The sequence below is a fragment of the Pituophis catenifer genome, unplaced genomic scaffold (genome assembly GCF_029215685.1).
Source record: "Pituophis catenifer annectens isolate HBS135680 unplaced genomic scaffold, rPitCat1.0.hap2 SCAF_1, whole genome shotgun sequence".
Lineage (NCBI taxonomy): Eukaryota > Metazoa > Chordata > Lepidosauria > Squamata > Colubridae > Pituophis > Pituophis catenifer.
In genome coordinates, this window is record NW_027256881.1 from 221,666,432 (window position 1) to 221,693,784 (window position 27,353).

Consider the following 27,353-nt stretch of genomic DNA (forward strand, 5'->3'; position numbering starts at 1 on the left):
TGTTCTTGACATCAGCACATACAATGAATATTTTTACTATGCTTAGATTGAAGATTCTTTAGACTCTTTAATGATCAGTTCTTTTACTAGGTTCTTTGACTCATTCCTTTTCTTCAAGTTATTTTGTTCCAAGGCCAATCAAAAGAGAATGCACCCAGCACCCGGGTGGCATGGGGGGGTGGGGGGGATGGACCAGTGGTGGGTTTCAAATTTTTTTACTACCGGTTCTGTGGGTGTGGCTTGGTGGTGTGGCATGGCTTGGTGGGCATGGCAGGGGAAGGATACTATAAAATCTCTATTCCCATCCCACTCCAGGGGAAAGTTACTGCAAAATCCCCATTTCCTCCCAATCAGCTGGGTCTCAGGAGGCAGAGAATAGATGGGGGTGGGGCCAGTCAGAATTTTTACTATCGGTTCTCCAAACTACTAAACATTTCCGCTACCGGTTCTCCAGAAGTGGTCAGAACCTGCTGAAACCCACCTCTGAAATGGACGCTCAAAAGGAATATATACTTCGGTTTAAAATAAAGTAGGTGACGGGTTTCCAGCATTTTTTTTAATTGCTTTCCTAGGAACTGGGATGCCTATTTAAAAACATTCATGAACATTTTGTAAGATGGAACATGTAAACTAGGTTATCAGCTTTAATACTAATTGTGCTACATGCAACTTTCATACTAATTGTGATGAACGTTAGTAAATTGGCCAAAATGTGCCAAAAGCGATCAGTAATTATATTAACAGTATTGATCACTTTGGCACATTTTGGCCAATTTATCACAACTTCAACCAAAGCTCAGTTTTATTCCGAATTTCTTCTACTCTAAGTTACGATTTCTGATTTAGAGATTTTCTTGCAAACCAAGATACTGGTTGCATCCCACCAACTATGCAATACATTTATGCATAGTGAATTGTAACTAGGTTTCACGAGGTTTCTTTTTTCTGTTTAGAACTCATGTTTCCAAGTACTTTGGCATCCTGTTTCTTACACCTTTTCTGAATTCAGCATAATATTTATTCTTTTTTAATACAATAATTTTTTATCCAGAAATTTAAAATACAAGCTCCAAAAAAGATTTTTTTTTCCAAAATAAAACAGTTAGACAAAATGTTTTTTTAAAATGTGCATTAGGAAAGACACACAAACACAGACAGATAGACAGACAGATAAACAGAGAGACAGACTGACTAGAGATAGATATAGTCTCCCTACTTGAATACTGATAAATATATTGCAGCAATAATAGTTTCTGCCCCTTGCAAAGCAGACCTACAATTTATAAATTTCTGCAATCTATTTACTTCTAATTTAATCTGTCATCTATCTACTACCATATAGGTAAAGAAAGGTAGTTAACAGGAAAATTAAACAGCAAAATTAAACATCAAAGCCCTCTGTTAACAATCTAATGTTGTATTTAACTAGTCAAAAGTCTAAATGTTTCTCACCCTAAAAGAAATACCATGGTGTACATGCATGTGTGCATGCATGCAAGTGGAAAAATTCAGATCATGTTAATTTTGGGTGTCAAAACTTCAAGAACAGGCATGGTAATAGGTTTAGTCCTCCCAGGTCTTAAATCTAGGAAGATATATAAAATTAGGCTTTCATATGCTGCATGTTTTATATTAACTGGGAATTAAAATATCCCCATAATTATTTAAGTCATTATGAGCAGTGTAATCTTAATGGTGTAAGAGAGCAGAACTAGTTTCCCTCTAGATCACAATTCTCCTGAGACTGACTGTATCCTTCTCTTCTCTTCTTTTCTTCTCAGGGAGATGAAACTTTGCTGATCCCTCTCCATGCCTATCCTGTGATGAATAATGTAGATTTTCCAGCCTACATTAATTTGTCGGATGTTCCACTGGGACAATGGCAAGTGGCTATTAAAGCAATAACTTTTCTTTCATCTCTTCTTCATGCATGATAAAAAGAATTGGCATAATTAGACTTTGGCCGGTGGGCAGCGAAAGAACAGAATGCCTCATCTACAGCAATGATTCAATCGGGAAATGCAATTGAAGTTGTTTTTATTCTCAGCATATTTATATATTTTTCATTTGGTGATGAGGCACTGTGAAATGTAATTCTGGAATTACTTTGTAAAATTATTGATAGCTATCACACCCTGGTTGTGTTTGTTCACTGATGACTCTGAGAACATTTGCAAAGAGAGAAAATGAAAGTGGGAGACTAAAGTTCTAGATAATATTTTTGTTTTCTGGAGCCTTACATCTGTTAAGAAAATGTGATTGGTGGGGAAGTATTCCTCTTTTTTTTTTTTTCCCCTGATCTTACTGTTTTGAAAAAAAAAACAGGATTTGTTTCATCTTTTTCTCTGAACATCTTTATATTGGTAGGGATAAATGATTATATATGGAGAAAGAATATGCCTATGGATAACTGCTATGAAATAATAGTGTGTTCGTAGTATAAACTGAGTAGAATTACTGCTCTCTGAACTTACTGTAGTTGTTTTCTTGCAGATGTTTCATTACTCAAACTAGGTAACATTATAAATGATGATTTTACCTAGTTTGGCTATAATGAAACATCTGCAAGAAAACAACCCAAGTTCAGAGAGCACCAATGACCCCTCATTTCATTCCTGAACTGCAAATGTTCTCCTTTATGAGTAGTATAACTTGGTAGTAGGAGTAGTAAGTTTTATACTCAAATATACTGTACCATCCCTGCCTGTTGAAGGGAGCCAGTTTACCTGCAGTTCGTGGTGCCAATTTCAATTGTATATTCAAGATTGAACTTCTTTTCTGTTGTAGAATCAGATGTATACATAATTGGAAAAAATTATATAAAGAGGTTTTTGTGTTCTCTGTGTTGTAAATTTCATATATCTCTTGTTGGAGCAAGGTCTGAAATTTATGGCAGCCCCGCCTATCTCTAGCTTTCAGGATAATCCTGCATTATTTCTCAAGAATGTTCAAATTCTCCATCTAATATACTTTTTAAATGAACTGAGAATTATTTCTGAGTGCATCTCAGAAATAACGAAATGAGAAATGAGTAGGATTAAGGGGTTAGATTTTTTTTTTTACTTTTAAATCTTACATTTTATTTTATTTTTTCCATTACAAATGCTGTCTTTTTTTTCCCTTTTCTTTCCTCCTGCTTTGATTCTTGGCCAATACCCTCTATACATCCATGGCTTCAATTATTTGCAAAGGAAAGAAATGCTTCCCAGGTTGAACTTCTTAAACGCCCATCAAAAAAAAAGATACTATTGTTGGTATTCACACAAACAAGAAAGACAGAAAGAATTGTTTTTAGGAAGTACTGTATGTAAACTGCATTCCATTGTAATCGGCTAGACAGGATTCAAGTGAGACAGTTTATTTATATTGGAGTTCATGGAATGAAGTAGACTTAAATGGAGAATATTCAGAATTTTTTTCCCTAAATAATAGTGAAGCAGGAATTGCTTATCTGCACAGAAAAGTAAACTTGGGAAAAAATTATGAGATACTCAAGAACCTACAAATTGAAGCTACATGCTAGTTATAATAGCATTGGATTTTATGGAGGAAGTCCATTCCCTGAAGCTCCATTGTCTAATGCCCGCCTAGAGGGTCATGGCAGAATTGCATTCAGTGCTTCACCCTTGAATTCCATACTAAGTAAAGCTTAGTTATTGATTTAAGCTGCTGTCCTAAACAAGAAATGAACTCATGCACATAAACATATCAATTATTAAACAAGGCTTTATAAATATGGTACCGTATATGCAGTATATATTACAAGTAAGAGTCAAGCTATAGATTTAGTTGTCCTCAATTCTACCCTTATTGGTAAAGAAATCTAATTTCCAAATGTCCCTTGTTCATTTTTATTATTCATGTCATTCCACTTGAAAAATCCCATTAACAGAAGTGAAAAAATTGTAGTCTTACATCCGTAGCCATTAGTGATTCTTTTCCCATATTACTTTCCAGAATTAAATTTACCGAATTAAAAAACGTGCAGTTTCATAGACTTTGCTGTGTTTTAAAAACAGAACAAAGTCTGTGAGGTTGCATGTTTTTGAATCGCAACAAGTAATGAATATTGCAGACCTATTAAAGAAGTAAGCCTCACTGAATTCAACAGGATTTCAGGGAGGTGGATGGAATAGAAATATGAAATAAATAAATTACAGCCGTGAAGCTTTAATTGTTAATTTTTAAAAAGGAAGAATATTTAAATTAAAATCAAGTGAGGTCTGTTTTTTACTCATGAAAACAGGAAGCTGCTTTTTCTTTTATACGAATTTATAATGCAAAAGCTCAAACCTCACTAAAATAAATTACATACATACAGAGGTAAATGCATATGTGTTTTCACATATTAATACGAGACTGCCAACTTTCATAAAATATGAAATCATAATTTATCTAATATAGTTGCTTGATTAGGGCTGCGTATTCATGTAGCTCATTCTCCAGTAACTAAATAAAATTTGGGTGCAAATCATTTAAATTGGAACAGGCTTTAATTTAACATATGGCAGGCATTATTTTGAAAATTGCTCTCCTGTTTACAGGTTCCGTATTTTATGCCATCATATCAGCATATTTTCTGCCATGCTACTGCTGGAATGATAATATTAAAAATTTGAATATAATTATTTGCTATTTGGTCCTGTTCTCCTTTTTCAGTAAGTCCTATGTGATCCCACTGCAGTGTAGCTGCCCCATAGATTTTGAGTTTCAGATTGAGTACCTTCAATCCCACAAAGCCTTTACTGTACAACCCATGTCAGGTAAGTTCTGAAAGGGAAGCCATGTTTCATGAATGTTTGGAATTTTACATAGTAATATGAATGAATGAATGAATGAATGAATGAATGAATGAATGAATGAATGAATTTTAAATGGCTATCTCCCAGTATGATTTCATGTGTCACCTTAAGTCCTCCCAAGTTCTGTTTGATTTTCACTGAGCATGTTATGTGAACCTATCCATAGGTTCTAATTTATACACCAAAGCAAATCAACTTACCATGTATATACTTCCTTCCTACTCTGCCTTGATAATGGGGACATTTGCTCAAGCATAGATTTTCGAAATACAGATGGTCTTCCCAAAACTTAGCCTGCCTTGGATGCCAGTCTCCGTAGGATAGGAATGGTGCACAGACCCTCTTTTTGTAAAGCTAACCAAAACTGACCTTTCGTAATCAAAACATTTTATGTTGCTTTTAAATCCTCTGCATCAATGTGTCCAGACATTGGAATGAACAATAAGAAAAATAATGGGAAGGATTTGAAAAAGCATGAATTAGGAAAGCCATGTCATGAACTTCTTAGAAAGCAGTCCTAACTGAAATTCAAGGGGAAGCAATGTACTCAAAATTTTCAAAACCCACCAATTCACACAGGCAGAAGTACTTTTCTTGGGCTTTTCAGTGCAGTGGATCTAGTTTTTGGGAAATTGACCCTACCCTCCAATTGAAAATAGCATAATGATCTGAAGGAGATGGGCAGTTCAGAAATATGAAAACTAATTAAATTAAATGTATTATACTACTCTAAATTGATTATTTGGGAAACTTGATCCAAGTCTTTCCAGGGAAACAAGAGGCTTTTGAATTCAAAATAATTTAGTTCCAAGCTACTTTTATTCCAGAATCATCTTTCGATACATTGGGCCACAAGGACAGCCAATGTACGATATGTACAAAGGTTCAGAGAGGAGACATGTTAATTCTTTAGAAAGCAATCCAAGTAGTTGAAAGTTGCTTTGCGTAGCATTATTTTCCAATTAGCTGATCAAAATATTTTCTCTCAACACACACACACACACACACACACACAGAGAGAGAGAGAGAGAGAGAGAGAGAGAGAGAGAGGGAGGGAGGGAGGGAGGGAGAGAGAATATTTAGACAGGAAAAGAATAGGAGATTTTTAGAATAAGTACATTAACTCCAACATAACATTTTGTTTGTTCATTACAGGAATAATTCCAGCCAGTGGGAAAGCAGAAGTGATGGTTACATTTGCACCTTTTGAATATGGGACAGCCCAAATAAAAATCCAGTTGTGGATTTCGCAGTTTAACTCAAAACCTTACAGTTGTACATTCACGGGAACATCTATTCCACACCTAAACTTTATGTATGTGAAGCTCATAATGTTTTGAATATTAGTTAACAGAGATCTTTATTAGATAATATTTGCAATTGAGGGTTACATATTCAAAAAAACTATATCAACTGAGTAGGTCTAACTCCCAAAAACATATCATGTTGAAAATGTTAATTACATTTATCTCCCATTGAAATTGATGTGCTATAAAATATCAGTCCTGGTTAAACTCTTTTTTTTTTGCATTGCAATCCGTAGATGCTTGCCTCAGTGATAGTTTGACTACTAGACCATGTTTATCAAGAATCCTAGTTAGTGGATTCTGGACCAGTGAAAAGATAACATTGTTCAACCATGCTTCCTGTCACTTAGGCTAGTAGAGGAAAGTAGCAAAACTGAACTATTTCACAAAACAATTGTCCACGGAGTACAATGGCTGGAGGGGAAATTTAGGTGAAAAGTTTTCATTTGAGTTGTAAGTGCGGGACAGCATGTCAGCAACAGAATCACTTAATATACAGGTAGTTCTCGTTTAATAACCATTCTGAGTTAAAATGACACTGAAAAAACTGATTTATGACAATTTTTCACACTTATGAACGTTGTAGCGTCCCCATGGTCACGTGATTTACATTCAGATGCTTGACACCTGTTTCATATTTATGACGGTTGCAATGTCCCTGGGTCATATGATCACCTTTTGGGTCCTTCTGACAAACAAAGTCAGTGGAGATTCACTCAACAATCATGTTAAATCATGTTTAACTGAAGTGATTCACTTAAGAAATGTGGCGAGAAAAGTCGTAAAATGGGACAAAACTCACTTAACAAATTTCTCACTTAGCAACATAAATTCTGGCCTCAATTGTGATCCTAAGTTGAGGGCTACCTGTAAAAAGAAACAAATGGAAGTAGGTCATTATAAAATGGTTCACTAGTCATAGGCGCCTTCCACCTGCAAAGGACTCACTAATATTGGCATTTCACGTCCCTGCTGGGTTATGGATTCCAGTTGTCTTCAGAAACTAAACTGATTAACTCAAGATGATTAACACAAGTTAATCAACTCAGCTCCAACATCAGAGGAAACACTGTGATGATAGTACTTCCTCTAAACTTGTGAAATAGCTTACACATTGTTGAGAATGCCAGCCTCATCTGTCTCCTGGATTCCCTCTCTTCCCCCCCCCCTCCTCCTCCTAGAAGCTATGGAGCTATGACTTCTCCTCAATCCCAGCTGCACAGAGAAGTAGCTTTACTGTTCCCTAAAGAGAGGTCAGCTTGCTTCCCCCCCCCTCCTTCCCTCATTGTTAGCTAATGCAGCATGACATGTGATGGAGACAAGCAGTAGAAAACCAGCTGTCTCCTCTTTTTGATACTCTGTTTATAAACTGGCTGCAGGAAGCATTGACAAGTGCCAAGAGGGTACAGATGATCATTAGAGTGATGAGGGCAAAGATGATGTCTGTGAGGAAAGAAATCATAGTATTTCAATCAGGAGAACATCATTCCAGAAACGTTCAATCATATCTAAGCCTTCAGAGCTCCAGGGAGAAAGCTGCCCTTGAAGACATTTAAAGAATGGACTGTTTTGGAGTAATAAACCAAACAAGCCAGTTTGAAATAAATAATATGCAAAGATTTTAATTGCAATTGAGTCTGGAGAAGTGATATTGCATTCCACGCCATTGAAGCAGTTTGCCAATTTTGGCCTCAGATTTCAAGAATCCCCATAAAGTATGTTTCAAAGGGAAAAGCGTTTGCTACAAGATTTTTTTTCTTCCAGTCCAAATGAAAATCTGAATTGGAGAACAGTCTTGGCCTCCCCCTTGGTTACTGCCACCACATTCCATTATTTCCCAAGTCTACTGGTGCTACACTCTAGCACAGGGGTGGGGAACTACGGCCCTTTTATGACTTGTGAACTTCAACTCTCAGAATTCCTGAGCCAACCATGCTGGCTTAGGAATTCTGGGAGTTGACATTCACAAGTCATAAAGGGACCATAGTTCCCCACCTCTGCTCTAGCACATCCCTTTCTTTTTCCTCAAAAATAGCAGGAACCAGTTTAATGTATATGGTGAAAAGGGAAATGTCTCCGTTTGTGCTGCATAATTTGAACTGAGTTCTGTGTGTGCTATGAATGTATGTAATTTTCCCAAGGGATCCTCTCTTTACTAGAGCTTTACCTTTTTAGAACAATATTTCATTACCCAGATAATAAAGCTAATGTGTTTCTCCTCCCCCCTAAATTTCTATACTCCCCCCCCCCAATTCCAGAAGAAGAGATTTGGAGAACCAAGAGTCAGTTTTGCAAAGAATACCAAAGTCTGCTGAAAAAGCAGTGTTGTGCCTGCCACAGAAAACACGATCACCAAAAGACAAAAAGCCCAGGCCGCTACAAAAAGGACAGGTACAGAATGGACAAAGATAAATTGTTGCTATAAAGGAAGGAAATAACATTCAACAGTCATTTTGACATAGCCTATTTATTTTCGTAGACTATTGAATATAAAAACTTGAGGTTCCCTGTTGATTTGTCAAATCCTTACGCTGTGGGAACAGTTTTGATTCAGGAACCAGGCAAATTGAAGATTAAACATTTAAGGGAAGGTAATAACTTTTATTATTATTGTTTGGTCACACAATCATCCAAATATTTAGACTCGATTTGGCATTTTTATCCACCAATCAAGTCCTACTCAAAGATAGTTAGGCAGATGTTGTTTGATGGTGTTAAAAGTCTCATTGCAGGATGGAAGCTGTTCTAGTTAAGCTGCCTTTTGCAATTAACTGACAGTGATTTTTGTCAATTCCAATGTATGTTCTTACTATACTTAATTATATATTTTATCCTGCCCTATTATATACAGTTTAAATTTATTTTACCAAGGACTCCACAAATTTATCATATATATAATAAATTAGCATTTATTGTGTGTGTGTGTGTCAATCGTGTAGGAAGTAATATAAAACGTATTTAATGATAATAATTTAATAATTAAATAAATTATCTTAGGATGCTCCTGATATCAGTGCAGTGTTTTGAAATCTTGCAACTTCTCAATAATTCTGCTTCTTTCAGATATTTAAGAATGAGAAATATGCTTAATGCTACCCTTTTAATATCCTGATTAACAGTTTTTTATTTCTGTGTTATGCAGTCCTAGGAGGACAAGGTGATGGAGGAACTAAAACACGACAGATAAAAGAAGCTGTTTTTCAACTAAAAGTCAAACAGGATATACAAGAAGAGGAAATTAATCAACTTAAGTGGTGAGTGATGGCACACTTTATACCAAACAGGCAGGAAGTTAAAATAACTCTTCCAATCAAATTATTCTGCCAGTTAGCATATTAATAAAAGAGGTTTTGCAATAAAAGTTACATAATTATCATTTCTCAGTTTGTCTGTTTGATTACATGTTCTAAAATTGTGGTTAGTTATTTCACTGTAGGTAAGCAGCAGATACCAATAAAAGTGGGAAGGAACATTTTTTAAACTGTTGGTGGCCTTGTAATAACTCTAGGTGTACTAACACATACATCCAAGGATAATAAAGAGGCTTGATAGAGGTTTTAGAATAATGTGAAAAAGCAGAAATAATAAGAGGGAATAATAAATAATCAAGTGTATTGCTTGATCATTTGATTGATTGATTGATTGCCTTAACATGAACAGAAGCATTTTTGCCAAGCCACCAATGGGTACAGTCAATTGACTAGATTAACACAATGCTCTAAGACTTTAAAAAATGTAAAAACAAATCGGGGCAAAGTATAAGATGTTAACCTAATTTATTACTTTCAAACCATGATTTGTGGTTTACTGCGCTCTGTGAATTCAGCCATTGTGGATTCACAGAGCGCAGTGATATGTTTAACAACCAGAGTTGAAACAAGCCATGATTTTACATATGTATGAATTAACCATTATGATCTTTGACCTGGCTTGTCCATTATTAATTACAAGTCCCACAGTTCTAAATTTGTGAAAACCCTATGAAGCATAAGTCAGCCAAGCATTTTACAGTTGGGTGACTTCAGGAGAACAAATTTAAGTTAATTTTGTTAACTAAAATAAGTGGATTTTTAAAATGTTCAACTCTAGAATATTGTTATCCATCCTGTCGCCTCACTGTCAGTCATGTGCAGCAACATGATTGATTGATTAATTTGATGTGTTTTAGTGAAGTGACAGCAGGTCAGTGAACAGATAATCTACAAAAGTCATTTTTATATTACCGGTAGGTTTATTTTTCTTCAGATGGAAGGATTGTTGGTCAAGAGGGCTTTGTCTGATCTTATTTTTTTTTTACTAAAACTCTTCTTCTTTTGAATTTCAAACATAGGCAAGTTCATTTAGGTAAAGATCCAATATGTCCAACTCTTCAAAAGCAAATCCTTGAAGATCGACTGAAAGAAGAAGAAATTTACAAGGTGAGTAGAGTATTATAATGTATAAAAATAACTCCTGGCTTTATATATCTATGGAGATTCTCAATAATTCAGGTCGTGGTTGTCCCAAAGATGATTTTTTTTTCCAAAAGGCAACTGGACTTTCTTGGTGTTTGCTTTGAAAACCTTTCGCTTCAGGAACTGAAAAACATTCTTGGATGAGAAGCAAAACGTTTTCCAAGAAAACACCAAGAAAGTCCAGTTGCCTTCGAAAAAGAAACAGCTTTGGGACTCTGGCTTCATATATTCTGGGAAATATCAGGAGAGTAGAATAATTTTTTTAGACTAAAGAAAATGGGATCTTATCTTGAAACACAGCAGACATCATCGTTGCTGCCATAATCTTTTGTATATCTTACTCTTATTTTTAAAAAATGGTTTATTTTCCTAACTCCAGAGTTCACATGCAATGTCAAAAGAAAAGAAGAGCAGCAGAAGAGAAATGGGGACAGTCTGCTGGAGAATCCCTTTGGGAACATCTATCCATAGTCTCTTGTGGTTTGGATCCAAAGATAGCACTACTGCTTTATTTCTTTTCGAGTCCTTCATTTTGTATATGTCAGATTGCACTTGGATGATATCCTGTCCCATAGAAAAACATGAGCTCTTCTGTGAAACCAGAGATCTGTCGCTTTCCAACTCTTTGTTTTTTATTTCTATCCTTTATTACAATTCTGTGGGTCCCATCATCTCCGACATCTTCTCTCAATTTATTTTTTCCGAAAGATAGCTCTCTACTCCAAGCCAGTTTTCCTTGAAAGAGTTATTTTTTAATGAACAACAGGGATGTGGAACTGAATAGATGGTGTTATAATTACAATCCCTTCCTAAGCACTTTGAAATGATTATTAGGGCTGTGCAGCAATCCAGACTGAAAGTGGAAAATTGCTTGGCTTTGTTGAACTACGATAGCATAAGGTCAGGAAAAGATGCTGCTTCACTAAGAGCCAACACCAACTTGATGGCACATGATCAGCCTTTAAGAAAGTATCAACGGACCTTATTTGAGCTTCCATGCAGATTCCAAATCACCTTTTCATCTTCAAGTGTAGCTTGTTGCAGGGCTTTCATTATTCTCCCTGCAGGCCTGATCTTACGGTTCTGAAAGGAATCCCATTGAACATAGCTGTATTTCATTCTGAATAGGTTGAAGATCTTCGATTTAAGATTGCTTTCAGCTGTATAAAATGATCTAAGGAATCCACGTATCATCTGCAATCCCTTTTTTTCCCCCTTCTAATTGTTCTAATTAAAATCCCTCACTTGTCAATATCTATCTCTGTTAGATACAGGTAGTCCACAATTGGGATGGGAATTTCCATCACGTGGTTGATAAGCAAACCAGACTTCCCCAATTGACTTTGCTTGTTGGAAATGGATTGGGAAGATACAGACCATGATCATGTGACCACAAAACATTGCTACCATTGTAAAGGCAAGCTAGTTGCCAAGTTGCCTGAATTGTGATCCCAGGACCAGGCGGGTGGTGCAACAGATGTAACGGGTCAAAAGTGACTTTTTCAAGTAGTTCTGAGAAGAAACATTTTGCGATAGCTTAAAGAGAAAAAGAGTCATATATAAATGTCTGTGGACAATTCTCAGTCATCCAGGTCGTGGTTTTCCCTTTTTGAAAAGGCAACTGGACTTCGCTTTTTCCTGGAAGACGTTTCATTTCTCATCCAAAAAGCTGCTTCAGTTCTTCAAGGTCTTTGCCTTCAAGGAAAAACAAAGTCCAGTTGCCTTTTGAAAAAGCACCTTTAGGTCATATATAGATCTCATTAGATTCCCGGGAACTATAATGTTACTATTAAATTTTCACTTCTGGAGAAAAGCAATGATGCTACAATATTTGGAGCTTTGGGTCTGAAAACAGCCCTATCCTGTCATGGGAATTAAGAGACTTGGACTGTCCAGATGTTTTAGACTTCAATATCTTCTAGCTCCAACCAATATGATAATTGCAAAGACATGTTGGAACTGTAGTCTAAAACATCTGGCAGGTTGTATGTCTATTCCTGCTCTACATTCACAGCGGTTTGTGCTTGGATGGTAATAGCAACCTTGGCGTGCAACATTTTGCTAATCAGCTCTGCTCATTATTACTAAACACAACGCTTTTGATTGATGTGTTTTATTCATTCATTCCTTTATGGTCCAAACTAGATTAAAAGAAGAGATCCCATTCTGGAGAAGGAGTTTGAAAGAAAGCATATTGAAATCTCTGTGAAACGTATCGTCCGACACATCAGTGAGGTATGGATTTGTTAAAAAGGCTTAAAAGTAGATGGAATTATACTTTAAAATTAAAATATACAAGTAAATGTTCATTTCCATTGTCAGGCCCTCTTGTTAGAATATTAACGGACGGAGAAGTCTAGATGTTTGGAGTTGCACAAGTGAGAATTAGATTAGTATTGCACAGGGATCAGATAGAAGATAGGTTTAACGGGATTCTCCTAGATTTAACTCATGTGAAGTTGGTAAAAAAAGAAAGAAAGAAGAAAGAAAGAAAGAAAGAAAGAAAGAAAGAAAGAAAGAAAGAAAGAAAGAAAGAAAGAAAGAAAGAAATTACATTGTCATCATAAATCTTTGATTATGATTTAGATTAGATTTTAAAAAAAAATTTAATTCTTTAATTTTACTTTTAATAAACTTCTCTAGCCACCTTCCTCCAGATGTGCTGGATTTTAAACTCACCATAATCCCCACCTAACATCCCCACCTCAGTTCAGGGGAACTGAAGCTTAAAACATCTGGAGGAAGCAGGTTGAAGAATGCAGAGTCTAGAACGTCAAAGATAAATCCATTTACAAGGAGTCCTTGACTTAACGACCACGATCGAGCCTCAAATTTCCATTGCTAAGCAAGACATTTAAGTGAGTTTTGCCCCATTTTATGACCTTTCTTGCTATGATTGTTAAGTGAATCACTGCTGCTGTTAAGTTCGTAGCAACGTTAAGCTTCCCCATTGACTTTGCTTGTTGCAAAAGGGGGTCACATGACCTTTGGACAGTGCAACTGTCATAAATACATGCCAGTTGCCAAGTATTTTGATCATGTGTCCGTGGGGATGCTACCAACATTCATAAATGTGAAAAACAGTCATAAGTCACTTTTTTTCAGTGCTGTTTCAGTGCTTTTTCAGTGTTCAAACAGTCACTAAGTGAATGGTCGTGAGCTGAAGTCTACCTGTAGTTATTAATAGGTACTGCTTAAGGAAGCTTCAGGGTCCTCCTTTTGTATTTTTACTGCTTACCACTTTGGGTGTTAAGGAAGATAAAAAGTTCAGGATTGCTGAGATGTAATGTTCCATTGTTAAATTAGATGTAATAACATTAAATCGGTAGTATCATTGGTTAAAATTCAAAACTCTGAACATTTATGGCTGCAACTTTCTTTTCTTGTCTGCCAATAGCGTCCCCAATTTCAGCCTACTTTTGACCTTCTGCTTAATAATCCTTGGTATCACAAGCACAGAATTCAGCAGCGATTCCAACAAGCTGCACGAAAGGTACTGAAACAAAATTGCTGCAGGTAAATACACACATGCAGATATCAGCTGCAGATATACTTATTCATTTTTGCCCAGCCTTTTTCTGATCCTATAGATATATGGTACCTGATCAATTTGCCTAAGAGATGAGCGCTTTTTAAAATTGTACTTATTGGAGCTATTGTAGATTCACAGTGTTTACCTGCATGAATAGAGTTGTGTATCTTCAGCCCAGAAAAACTTTCCATTTAGTTGAAGTGGAAAGGGTGGATCTATATTTATAATTTGCTTAGGACTAAACTGTGGAGTTCTGTTGCCCCCCCTTTTTTTTAGTACATATAATACGATCGTATAAATATGCTGTAGATTTTATTTTTCATAAAATAGAAACGTCATCCTTCGTATTTTGCTTCAGTATGAAAAGTTCTAAGTTCTGATTAAAATCAACAAGTCTGAGCATTAAAACGAAGGAATTCCAATATATATTATAAAGCTATTATAACCTTTAACATTCGCAACACTTGGCTCTAAATTTTTTAGATATCTGTTGACTGATAAATCTTCAAGTTTAGAAAAAATGTATTTCAATTTTCAATAAGCAAAGGCTCTGCTAAATTAAAATAATTTGAAATATATAATCTCAGTTTAGTCAGTATTAATACTGTTTTGTGCATTTCACGAACTCTCTATGCAATTATAATAATGTTCAGTATCAAAGAATAATATCCTATTATCGAAGAATAATATCCTATTATCAAAGACCAAAAAAATTATCATAATTCAATTCTTGATTTTAACAAGACATTATATTTATTTTCCCCACACTGGTCATACTCTTCTGCTGATCAAATTGTATTTCAAAAAATTCATGCTATTAACTACTTTTAATCTGCTATTGCAGTTGTTATGTTTACTCTTTTCAATACAGTGCTACCTTTTGAGGTAACTATTTGGCGAAATTAACATGAAATTTCCCCAAATAAATAAATAAATAAATGACGATAATAAAAACTTCCTCCTGTACTTTCTGCTTTTTAATTGGCTCAGACTAGCTATCATGGTTATGAAGCTTAACTGACTGGGTACCATGTTTTAATTTGACAAATTATGACTAGTAATTGTCTAGTAACCAGTATCAGAATATTTACTATGGAAAGTTTTGTGCTCCCTTAATCATTTTGTTCCTATAATTTTGGAAGCTTATTTTTAGAAATTTGGGTGTTCAGTTACAGTTAGGATAAGCCTAGGTATGCAGTCTATTTACTCCCAATGTGTTTAGTCTTTTATTCTCCATTCTCCGATATATGGTACTTTTCAGATATTTCAGAACTGCAGCTTGCACAGTCATAGCCTACATAGCGAAATACCAGGATTACTGGGGATTCTGGGAGTCGTAGTCACCAAATTCTGAGTAATCACAATAATGCATTGGTGATCAGCTTTCAGTTATTTTACATCCTTTCAGGAACATTTTGCAGTTTTTGGCTTATTTGCAAAAAGTTAAAAACAGTGTTTTGGCCTTTTGTCTCAAATATATATTATTATGATATCTCAGTGTTTATTTATTGTGCCTTAGTTTTTTTAAAAAAAAAATATGCCAAAGGATTATTTGTCTTACCTGTTTTCAAGATTGTTCTATAAACATTTATGTTCTATAAATTTAATAGAGAAAAACTGAGCCTGTCACTTTTTAGACTTACTGACTGATGGCACCTAGCTGAACATATCTCAAAGATAGACACCACTTTACAGAATTACTGAAAAACCACTGAATAAGTCTTAATCATTTTTATAGGTCCTGATTCAGATTCGGCTAGATAAAGTGATAAATTTGCTTCATGACGTATTTAAGCAGTACAAAGAACAAGAGGAAGAAGAGAAGAGATTGATATCAGGTAAACCCTCAGAATTACACAACTATTGCCAGTTTTTGATTCCTTTACAAGTACAGGTCATTTCATATGTTGCAATTAAAATATGTGCCGCCACAATGTGTAAATTGTGTGATGAAAACATGGAATTTATTAGATGTAAATAATTAGAAAAACATTTCCATGAAGGTGGCTTCCATTGTCAAGTGGGCCCATGTCTTTTTGTTGTGCTGCTTTCCCCACTTCTTTGTTGCCGGGCCATAACTCACAATTATTGAAGCCACAGAAGATGGGTAAATAGGTTGGCCCATTTGACTCATAAAAATCAAGCGATAGAGCACAAGGAAAAGATGAAACGATACATCTTGTCCTCTTCTTCCTCATCCTTGGAGTCAAGAGGTAAATGACTAGATGAAGCACCAGAATGCTTCTCTGTCGCCCATCCAATGTTCTTATACTTCAGATCTTAGCATTTGTCCATGTCTGTCTCCGTGTGGCAGAATGCAGCAGTTTTAAAACATCCAGCACCGCTGCTATAAATGAAGAGGAGAAGAGAATGCCTTTTGCCTTGATTGCAGCTCGAATACAGCCGTTTGAATTCCCTACTTACAATCCACCACAATGGGCTGATGAACTGGTAAGTACCACCAGGAGGACACTAACAATGCAATCCCTAAGAACCCTCTTTGAACCCTATTTTTTCTGAAGCCAACCAATCTATAGAACCAGCATCAGTGAAGCTGTCAAAACAAGTTTGTGAACATTATAAGCACTAAACCTCAGTTCTCTTAATTTTTCACAATTGCCCTTTTAGATGATCTTGTTAAAGGTATTATCCTAAAACAGATGTTGGATTTTTTCCCCCCTTACATGAGCCTGTGTGGCCATCGTCGTCGTTCAAGTTAAACCTGATTCACCAAATGTAAACATAAGTTTATTTATTTAGAAAATTTATATGGCCATCCATCTTAAATAAGGGACATGGTGGCTCAGTGGCTAAGACGCTGAGCTTGTTGATCGAAAGGTCGGCAGTTCAGCGGTTCGGATCCCTAGTGCTGCGTAACGGGGTGAGCTCCCGTTACTTGTCCCAGCTTTTGCCAACCTAGCATTTTGAAAGCACATAAAAATGCAAATAGAAAAAATAAGGACCACCTTCGGTGGGAAGATAACAGCGATCCGTGCGCCTTTGGCATATAGTCATGCCGGCCACATGACCACGGAGACGTCTTCGGACAGCGCTGGCTCTTTGGCTTTGAAACAGAGATGAGCACCACCCCCTAGGGTCAGGAACAACTAGCACATATGTGCAAGGGGAACCTTTACCTTTACCATCTTAAATACATACTCTGGGTGGCTAACAACCAAATAACCAAAAATAATTTAAAAACAAAATCCTATAGCCCCTGTAACCAAACAAACTATAGATAAAATATAAAAAGGAAGGGTTGGGGCATATTGAAATAGAGTCAAGGGAATGGCGGTGAAAATTTTTATCATGCAAGAAGAAAAAGAGAATAGGAAGTGAGGAAGGAAAAATGAATCTCTGACGCTTGCTCCCCTCAGTAGCTAACTTTTCAAAAGGTTTTTCTCACTCTGTCAGGTTGGAAGATTTTTTTTTTTAATGAACTTCAATATTCTGCTGATACAGTATTAACTTTTAAAGGGTTTTGGGATTGGTTTGGTTTTGATTTGTTTTTGTTTAGGTGGCTAGTGGGCTGACATCTTTTTGCAATGATTTGGAAAAAAAGGAACTGCTGGCTTAGCTCGTGTAATATTCCATGGCAAAATCTACTGAGGTTTTTTTGCTACTGTTTGTTTGTTTGCTGTGTGAACCAGCCATTGTAGTTTACAAACCATAGTTTATGTACAGTGCATTTTGTGAACGTAACCATTTGTAGTTTATTGAATTATACGAACATAGCAATAGTTTAACATGTGCAACTCATCCAGTCTCATAAACAATTTATGGGATAGGATAAGGTGGAAGGAGACATAAAGGCCAGCCTCAGAGCTGCACAGTTTCCCTCTTTGGACCTAAAAAAAGATTTGCAACCTTAATGTAGTAGCATTGTCTGGATAGTTCTGCCTAGCCAGGATTACTCTCAATGGAGGCAGTATACCATCTGTTACTGTATTACCTGGACTCTTATTCTGGATAGAGAATGGCAGAAATGTATCTGTAGAGATTCTAAACCATCCTGGTCATGGTTGCCCCAAAGGTGTTTTTCGAAAGAGAACTGGACTTTCTTGTTTTTTTTCTGAAATTTCTGTCAGAACTGAAGAAGCTTATTGAAGGGGTCCCCAACCCCCGGGCCATGGCCCACTACCGGGCCTTGAGCCTTTCAGAACCGGGCCACTGAAGTGGCGGGCAAGTGCATGCGCACCCCCATCTCACAAGCAGCAGGTAAGCACTTGCGCAAATGGAGCTGCACACCCACTCACCCATGCATGGAACCATCCCTTCCCCTAGGGGTGAAATCTACTTACTTTCCTTACCAGTTCGGAAGTGCACACGCCCCATGCGTGCATCACATGTGCGTGCAGACCCTCTGCGCATGCACAGAGGTTAAAAAACACATTACTTCCTGGTTTTAACGACACCTGGGTGGGTGGGCGGAGCCTCGCGCCGCCATCGCTACCGGATTGCCCAATCCAGTCCGAACTGGGAGCATTTCACACCTGCCTTCCCCCTCCTCCCCCACTCCTGCCAGTCTGCAAAGCCAAAAAGGTTGTGGAACTCTGGCTTATTGGATGAGAAGCTAAACGTTTTCAAGGAAAAAAATCAAGGAAGTCCAGTTGCCTTTTGAAAAGCACCTTTGGGGCAGAAATGTCCATGTCCTTGTCTTGGCTCTTTGCTGGATCTGTCGTGATGTGATCACACGTCTTCCTTTTGATCCTCCTGCAAGTAATCTTGGCTGCATTTATATACATCATGGAGCCAGGATTCTTTTCAATATACTTGTTCAACAAGCCATTGGTTTTGGACATAATGCTAAACTACGATAGGTGGATTTTCTCATCACAGCAAGCAACAGAAATAACCATACATTAGCCTAGTATTAAATGTGAACCAAGTAAATGTATGTGTCAGAATTTATTTTTGCAAATCATGACTAACAATGTGATATGTAAGCTACATTATGAACAAAATAAGTTCCAATCTATTACTGATGATTTTTTTAAAAAATGAGCAGAAACACATATCCAGATAACAATTTGGTTTGTTGATTTTTTTTTCTCCCTCCAGGCACCAGAAGTTTTGGGCATAGTTCCTCTTAAGTCTGCTTCAGTGAAAATCAAACAGCTCCACCACTTTTATGATCTAAAGGTTAGCTGCAATTGATTGAGTCATGCTCTGTGGTCAAAATAATGTATTCTATGCAAGCAGTAGTTAATGTTAATTTAGTGGCTGTACCCAATTCGGCATCTCCAAGTATGTAGGATTTCAATTATTGCAGCCCGAGATGACAATATGTTCATTTTTAATTGGGGGTGGGGTGTGTGGAATTTTAGAGGAGCAGAAGGTTCTGAATATAGGTTCTGAACATCACTTGTTGGCCTCCTTAAAGGAACTGCCCCTGCTGGGCTCCCACAGTAACCATGCCACCTATAAGTAAGGAGGCCCCAAGAGTGCTTTCGTACCCACTCCAAAGGATTTTCTCTCACCCTATCAGTACCCCTTAGTTCAAATGCACACAGGCAGTCCTCAATGTACGACTACAATCGAGCCCAACATTCCTGCTCTTAAGTGAGACATTTCTTAAATGAGTTCTGCCCCCATTTTACGAACTTTCTTGCCACCGTTGTTAAGTGAATCACTGCAGTTGTAAAGTTAGTAACACGGTTGTTAAGCGAATCTGGCTTCCCCATTGACTTTGCTTGCCAGAAGGTCCCCAGGACACTGCAACTGTCATAAATACATGCCAGCTGCTAAGAGTCTTGAGTTTTGATTACATGACCATGGGGATGGGTGGGGTCGTAAGTGTGAAAAACAGTCCTAAATCACTTTTTTTTTCAGTGCCATTGTAATTTGGAATGGTTACCAAATGTACTGTTGTAAGTTGAGGACTATCTGTATATTCTTGGGACTGTACAGCTACTGTGAGTCCAGGAAAAGATGCAACCTCTTGAAGGAGCCCAACAAGAGAGGCATGTATGCCAGTGGTTAAATTCAAAACTACCGGTTCTGTGGGCATGGCTTGGTGGGCATGGTAGGGGAAGGATACTGCAAAATCTCCATTTCCATCCCACTCTGGGACCAGCCAGAGGTGGCATTTGCCGGTTCTCCGATCTACTCAAAATTTCCGCTACCGGTTCTCCAGAACCTGTCAGAACCTGCTGAATTTCATCCCTGATGTATGCCCATATATGCCTATGAAGGAACCTTGCTGCTTCAGATTCAAAGTACCAGGCATCCATGGCATAACATTTTTCCTGTACCAAGAGATCTTTTGTAGCAAGTTATATATGCTGGGTGTGTGAATCATTAACAGTAAGGTACTTTTTAAATTTCATTTGGTTCATTCATTTGATTTTTAGGGATATCTGGTTTTTGTTTTGTTTTGTTTTGTTTTACCTCAAGGTACCCCAGCATTTCAGTAGCATGGCATATCAACCATTCTGTGTACATCATGCAGCCACTAGTTACAAGGTTCCAAAATATTCTCAAACTCTGAAATCAGGCGCAGAGGTAATTAATCTGTTCTGTGTTTTACTTTTCTTTTTCGGATCTGTTTTTTTGGTCGTGCTATTTCCCTGCAATAATTTTCTGCCTTTTTTCAGGAAGAGCTGATTCCACTAATACCTGCCTCTGAAGAAGAACCCTCAGTTACACAGGCTGAGGAATGGGACACTTCCCTCTTAAACCTGAAAGCCCCCGAAGCTTTGCTTCACCCTCCAAACCATCATCCACTTCAAATTTTTGTGAGTAAAACAGAGTAAGGAACACTGGGACAGTTTGTCCCACCAACAAAGGATGAGGAATACACGCAGATAAGATTGTTGCTGTATAATTTTAGGACAGTTGTATTTGATCTTGATCATATGCATACACACACACACTTTATTTAATATTTGGACAATAATCTTATCTAATTCAGGATTAATTAACAAATGTTTGCTAAGATCTTGGGTTTTATTCCCATTCCTGAATGTTTCCCAATGCCATTGTGTTGATTGGATTTGCACATTGTGCTGAAGCATAGTATAGTTTGCTTGTTCACACTTCTGGTTAGTGGATCCTATCCTATGACTTAGCATGTTGTGAGAATGCAACCATGGATGTTTATTAAATAAATCTTAAGAGTGTTCCCTAAACAAACAATTCCTCCCAGGCAAAAATTTATAGTCCTTTTTGCTCCAAGGATGTCTCTCCATCAGCAGCCAAGTATCATTTGGCCCTTGGATGGAAGCCTTTTTAAAAATGCAACCTCCAACTATAAAATAGTTTTCTAGCATGATTTATTTGAGCACCGTTGGTGAAGTTTGCATAGTCCACTAAGATACAACCCAAAGAGGCTACTTTCCCACAGTAGAAAAGGAGCAGCTATATTTTACCATGGTGAACGAACCCAGTCAAAAATATCAAGATCACTAATCAGAACTTTCAGAATTGCTAGGCTGATAATCTTTCTATCAGACTCAGCATGTCATCCTGTGTGACTTCATTTTATATGCTGAGGTGCTTCCTTTTTGATGGCAGTAAAAGCTATGCAAGATAACTGTAAGCTTTTCTTTGTTTTTGTTCCACAATTACTTGTCAAGGTTTCCCCTCCCCCCCCCCCCCCCAGTTGGCCCAAAAGTATTCTTGCTTCAATGTTTTTCTTCTTTGCTTTTCAGAATCCTTGTCCAGGACTGCTTGATCTCAAGCTACCCCTACCCTATACAGAAACCAACATGGAATATCACGTTTGCCCTCTTCCAAAATTTCCAAATTGCAATAAATTCCCAAACGGCACTACAGTTACACAAAAGAAGTTTCTTCATCATAGGGTAAAACTTGTCACTGGAACTTTTAACGGCTGACAGGGATGGTGGATAGCTTTTCCTAACACATTTATGGTCATTTCAGGAAGTGATTCGTGGTGTGACTAACTGGAGAAAATTCCCACCAGTTATCAATTCAACCTTATCAGGCACACTGCCTTTGAGTAACACGGCAGTGCCATTTTGGTAAGAATAATTATCATTTTTATTAAGAGCATCTTCACTCTCTAGAGCAGAGGTCTTCAAACTTGGCAGCTTTAAGACTTGTGGACTTCAACTCCCAGAGTTGAATAGCTGACTGGAGAATTCTGGGAGTTCAAGTCCACAAGTCTTAAAGCTGCCAAGTTTGAAGACCTCTGCTCTAGACCAAAGTGGGCCTTTTTCACTTGGAATACTGCTAAAAATGGTAAAGAGAGTTTCAGCAACATAATAGAAAAAGTTTGGAAGTGTTTGACTTTGTAAGAAGCAGTGGAAGCCCTTCCCCCAAAATTTCTGGATGCTTTCAGGCTGCTTTTCTTAAAGAAAAATGTCCTCTGGGTGTTTTAGATCCCCTATATTCCCAAATAAAATGTTTGTCATATTTTATAGGTTTGGTTAAAATTAAAAATATTGAGAGAGGATTAAGCTGATGCCTCTGCTGTAAAGTAATACTGCTTCTAGACACATTATATGAGTTGATTATATGGAATACTTTTAGTATCCTACTCTTCAGCTGTTTAGGTTCTTAAATTTGTTAGCTAAAGTCAGTTGCAAACAATGTGATTATTATTGCTCATCAGTACCTGGCTCAGATTTAGCTATAGGTACAAATCCTGGAGCTTACTTAGTTTGCTTATACTAGGCATATTTAATAGAAAATGAAACATAGTTAAAGTGTAAAGCATTGGGACCTCCACTTGTGTTAGAATGCAATACTTCTATGGATTAGGAGACATGAAGTCCCAATAAAACTGAAAGAGCCAGCCCTGAGGTTAATTTCAATTGTCCTTACCACGTGCTTCCCTTAACATCTCAATATGATTCCACTTTCTGCAGCATTGATCCTTATAACCCCGACATGCTTCCAGATGATGCGCCTCCAATTCTGCATGAGTTACCACAACAAGACAAGGAAAATGTGGTGGACGAGTAAGTTTTTTCTCCACTGTTCATTCCGCATAATTCTATTGCATATCAAGCACTGGGATTTAATATAAGCAGGTGTTTATGTGTGGGCGCATAATTAAAAGCTCACAAGATTGCCGTCAGACATCTTGAAAAGTAAAATAATTGGTAACTTAAATTTTAGAGCAATTGAAGGAGAGGCTGCAGTCTTACTTACACCACAGATGATAAAAGCCGAATTTCCACAGATTGACTTGTTAGCAGAAGAGAATAAATCAAAGGAGGGAAGGTATGTCTGTTTCCGCTGAAATCTCATGCAAAGCCTATGCTCTGGTCCTTAAAATGTGGACTTCAGGCAACATGCAGTTGTTCTGAACAGGAAATGCAGGGATGAAATATTCTGAATGGATAGCTTTCATGTGAGAGAAAGAGAGGTTTAAATGCTTCATGAGCCTTAGGAATAGTCCACAACTATTTATGGATGGTTTTGCCCTTAAGCACAAAAATCAGATAGGGGTTAGATACAGAAATCTACTCAGACGTGTAGTTTTTGTAGTAAGGAAGTAAAATATTTAACCAACCTTTCCTTGAGTTACAGTCTGGAATTGGGGAAAGGGATTATTTTTCTTCCTAAATAATAGTTCTTTGAACAAAAAAATGTTGCCACATTCTCTGTATTCAACTCAAGCTTGCTTGGATTTTTGTGGCAAAGCAATACACTTTATAATGCTGACTGACGAATATTTATCCTCTAGGCTTGATTAAGTTTTTCTGTTCTTAAGTCTAGAGTCTTAAGGCAACTAAGACGATGGTCGGAATAGTTCCTTAAAAATGTGTTCCAGGCGGCCAAGCGTGGTGCCCAAACTGCTACATTGTGCCACCATAAATTGCCACTACTTTAGTTCTGGAGAGCTTGCTGTCACATACATAATTTAAATGGCATTCAGCTCCATTTAAATCACATTCACACTAATAAAATGCATTGGCGACAAGCTTATTCATGCAGGAATGTTCCCTACAGGCAGAGTTGACAAAGAAGACTGGTCCATCACTCTTTGCCCCATCCCTGCACTTATTAGTTATATTAATTTATTTCTGAACACCAGGCCTTCTAAGACATTCTGGAAAAGTCAAATGTTTGCTTGCGCACTCCTTTATGTCATTCTATTGCTCATAATAAAATTATTACCCAATAATAGAGGGGTGCTTTTTTGACAATTATTTCTCTTTTATTTCTCTTTTAGTGAAGGAAATGCAGAAATGAAAATCGGTTCTTTTACATCTCTATATAAATCTGTGCCTATTTCCAGGTAATGGAATTGTTTGAATTGTAAACGCCAATGGATTGCTTTGGTATTAGTGCTAATAGAAATCATACTGAAGTGTATTGTTAGATGTACACTTCAATAAGGTTCCTTATGGCCTTATTCAGTGGATTCAAAAGAGCAAAAGGATAAGGCTGGATGCCCTCAAGAAACTTAATAAAAAAAACTAAGAAAGGCTGGATTTTAGTAAAATTCAGCAAAGAATTGCAAATATTGATAAAGCAATGGGGCTTACTTCCGAAAAGGCCTAATAATGTTCGGTGATTTCTCATTCTTTACAGGTTTATTTGAATTTGGGCTTCCTTAACTGATTTTATTGAGATTGGAAGGTTTTTCCCTTTATTTGGCTTTACCAAAACTCAATAATGATGCTAGTGGCATTATAGAATAAAAAAGAAACTAGAGTGTATTTCAAAGAAATGGGGTTTTGTTTTTTTTAGCATGTTACAGACTTGCATTTTTTTAAAAAAAAAACATCATAGAATGGCTGTTTTCACAAAAAGGCAAAGTGATGTCACATTTTTTTTTTTTAAAAAAGTCTTATTTTGCCCTAGGGCAGAGTTTGTTGGAACTTGGCGACTTTAAGAGGATTGAAATTCTGGAAGTTGGAGTCCATATATTTTAAAGTTGTCAGGTTCCAAAAACCCTTCTCTAGCACTTCAATACAAAATGAAGATGGGATATGAACATAAGCTTTCTTTTTATTCTACAGTTCTTCAGATCTTCAAAACATACTTTTCTTCCTCTTCTTCTCCCATCCCACCCCACCTCACCCTATCATATACCTCCCACTTTCCAACATACAAGATCTTTTCTCTCTCTCCAGTGCTGTTTGTTTCATGGTCAGTTCTCTTCAAGCATGTGGAATATTTTTGTTCTTTCCCTCATTTCCATAACACTTAGAACAGGGGTGTCAAACTCACAGCCCATGAGCCAAATGTGTCACGCGCTGGCCATGCCCACCTCCACCCCCGGTTTAGTGAAGGGGGGAAAAGTCACGTGACACCCCTGACTTAGAACATATGGAAATCACTTAATTGATTCTGCTCCCTGAGGCAGAAAGAGAAAACTGGTTTAGCCTTCTGATAAAACCTGCTCCTTAAGGATACTAAACTCATGATGAAGCACACCAGGGAAGCTGCTATTGAGAACTCACTCCATCTTTTCTTGTAAAGAGGAAGTTAGTTGTACCAAATAGGTAACCCATCCTCCCCCTTGAAGGTCTGTAGAACCATTTTTTACAAGACTGGTTTTTTTATCTATATATTTATAAATTGGCCAGGATATCCAGCTTTGAGGGCAAAACTAGAACAACCTAATCAAAACAGAATCTATGGTAAAAATAGAATATGTTTTGTTAGCCTGACTCTGTTTAAATTCTAAGAACAGTTTTAAACAACAGCAGGCTATGGATGATAATATAAGATTATATTTTGAGACCTCAAGGTATGATCCAAATATATAACTTTGACAGCAAATCTTTTATTTTCCAAATCATCATTTGCCTAACTTTTTTTATTTAAAACAGTATTTCCTTTTGCTGGTCTAAAAACAACCTAATTTACATGTTCAAACTTTTTCTGTATTCTTATTTCTAGTGATGTGAGGGACATCGTGGATTCATATATTACGAGTCAGAAAAATATATATGGCCGAAGGATTTCAGAAACTGCGGAGAAACTGAAAGAGAAGACAATTGACAAGACTATGATCCTAAATTAGATTGTCTCCTTGGGACAGGCTTGAATGTTTTTAAGTGCCATTCACATTTTTCTATGCTTCTTATAATGTGAGTCACCCAGTAGGGACACACAACATTCTAGTGATTCAGGAACAGACCATTCCAGAGAGTTCCAAAATATTCTGTTTCCCTTTTAGATTATGTCAAACCGAGGAGCAATGGAACATTCCATTGTTTTTCCCACTTCTAAATTGTCAAATTTTGCTGGTCCTTAGTGCCCCTACTGTTTTACTTCCATGCAAGATACTATAACTTTGCAAATTAAATTGTATTTGTGCAGGAGCCTCTGTTACACAAAATGAAGCATATATTTCCTAGCTACTGAGATCAACTTTGTATATTAGCACAGGAAAGAGCGTCAAATAAGTTGTTAAGGGTGTGATAATCCTCCTTGGGTAATTGCCAATTTGATCTTCTATGTTCCTTATTTCTTACTCTCATCTCCTATGTGGCCTATTTAATTATTGCTGTTAATATGTATATATTTATCCATCCCATTAAAATTCCTAGACTGGCCAGTGTATATACATAAACCCACCTAAACTATTTTTATATCTGTGCATGTATAGTGTTGTCAGTCTCCTGTGAATGAACCCTTACCGCTTTCCAATAAAATGTAGAGAAAGTACTACATTCTGTATTTGTGCTGAGTGGCTATAATATGAATAGTATTATAAGATGGACCATCTTGAAGTATTTAATTCTCTTGTATTCCTGAGTCTAATACAATGGCTGTTCTTCAGACTACAAGTCAAATAGATCAGGTCAGGAGTAGGCGGGATCAGATGGTTTGAACTTCAGTTCTTGTTAGCTGTATCCAGCGCAGCGATGGACAAGGGACCAGGGGCAGGGGGTTAGAGTTTTAAAAGAGCTGCACTAATTTGCCAACCCCTGGAAAAAGCACATTAAGTAGAAAAAGTGATCAGGAATAGGCAAACACATGGCCCTGCTCAGAACATGAATCCATTCAGAACCAATTTAAAATGATACATAAAAGTTGTCTTAGCAGCAGTCAAAACAGAAAGGAAGTCTTATTTGTTGTTCCAGCAAAGCCAAGAAAAATATCATGCAAACAAAATGTCAGCAAATAAACTTGCTCCTATTAAAGACAATAAATAAATGTGCTTCATTCTCTCCTTTTTTTTTTTTTTTTTGTAATAGGATTAATTTGTTAGGCAGGTTTTCTTACCTTGTTGCCTCATATCTGTTTCACCTGGCAAATCATCATGTATTTATTAATACACATATTAATATATTGATTCATGGCTTTCATTCATGTAAAATTGTGT

The 27,353-nt window shown here is 36.9% G+C and overlaps 1 protein-coding gene across 1 annotated transcript in view; it reads left to right on the plus strand.

The window, feature by feature from the left end:
• CFAP221 (cilia and flagella associated protein 221) overlaps positions 1-26,301 on the plus strand; it is a 28,978-nt gene extending 2,677 nt beyond the window's left edge. The window contains exons 5-24 of the mRNA XM_070957063.1: positions 1,782-1,882; positions 4,660-4,763; positions 5,958-6,117; positions 8,368-8,500; positions 8,589-8,700; positions 9,252-9,363; positions 10,440-10,527; positions 12,709-12,798; positions 13,961-14,056; positions 15,834-15,933; positions 16,410-16,546; positions 19,157-19,237; positions 20,492-20,599; positions 20,692-20,832; positions 21,748-21,900; positions 21,980-22,080; positions 22,930-23,022; positions 23,183-23,287; positions 24,243-24,308; positions 25,922-26,301. Coding sequence (XP_070813164.1) covers positions 1,782-1,882; positions 4,660-4,763; positions 5,958-6,117; positions 8,368-8,500; positions 8,589-8,700; positions 9,252-9,363; positions 10,440-10,527; positions 12,709-12,798; positions 13,961-14,056; positions 15,834-15,933; positions 16,410-16,546; positions 19,157-19,237; positions 20,492-20,599; positions 20,692-20,832; positions 21,748-21,900; positions 21,980-22,080; positions 22,930-23,022; positions 23,183-23,287; positions 24,243-24,308; positions 25,922-26,045 — 2,205 coding nt within the window. The 3' untranslated portion in view covers positions 26,046-26,301. The remainder of the gene's footprint in view (positions 1-1,781; positions 1,883-4,659; positions 4,764-5,957; positions 6,118-8,367; positions 8,501-8,588; positions 8,701-9,251; positions 9,364-10,439; positions 10,528-12,708; positions 12,799-13,960; positions 14,057-15,833; positions 15,934-16,409; positions 16,547-19,156; positions 19,238-20,491; positions 20,600-20,691; positions 20,833-21,747; positions 21,901-21,979; positions 22,081-22,929; positions 23,023-23,182; positions 23,288-24,242; positions 24,309-25,921) is intronic.
• Positions 26,302-27,353: the final 1,052 nt, after the last annotated feature.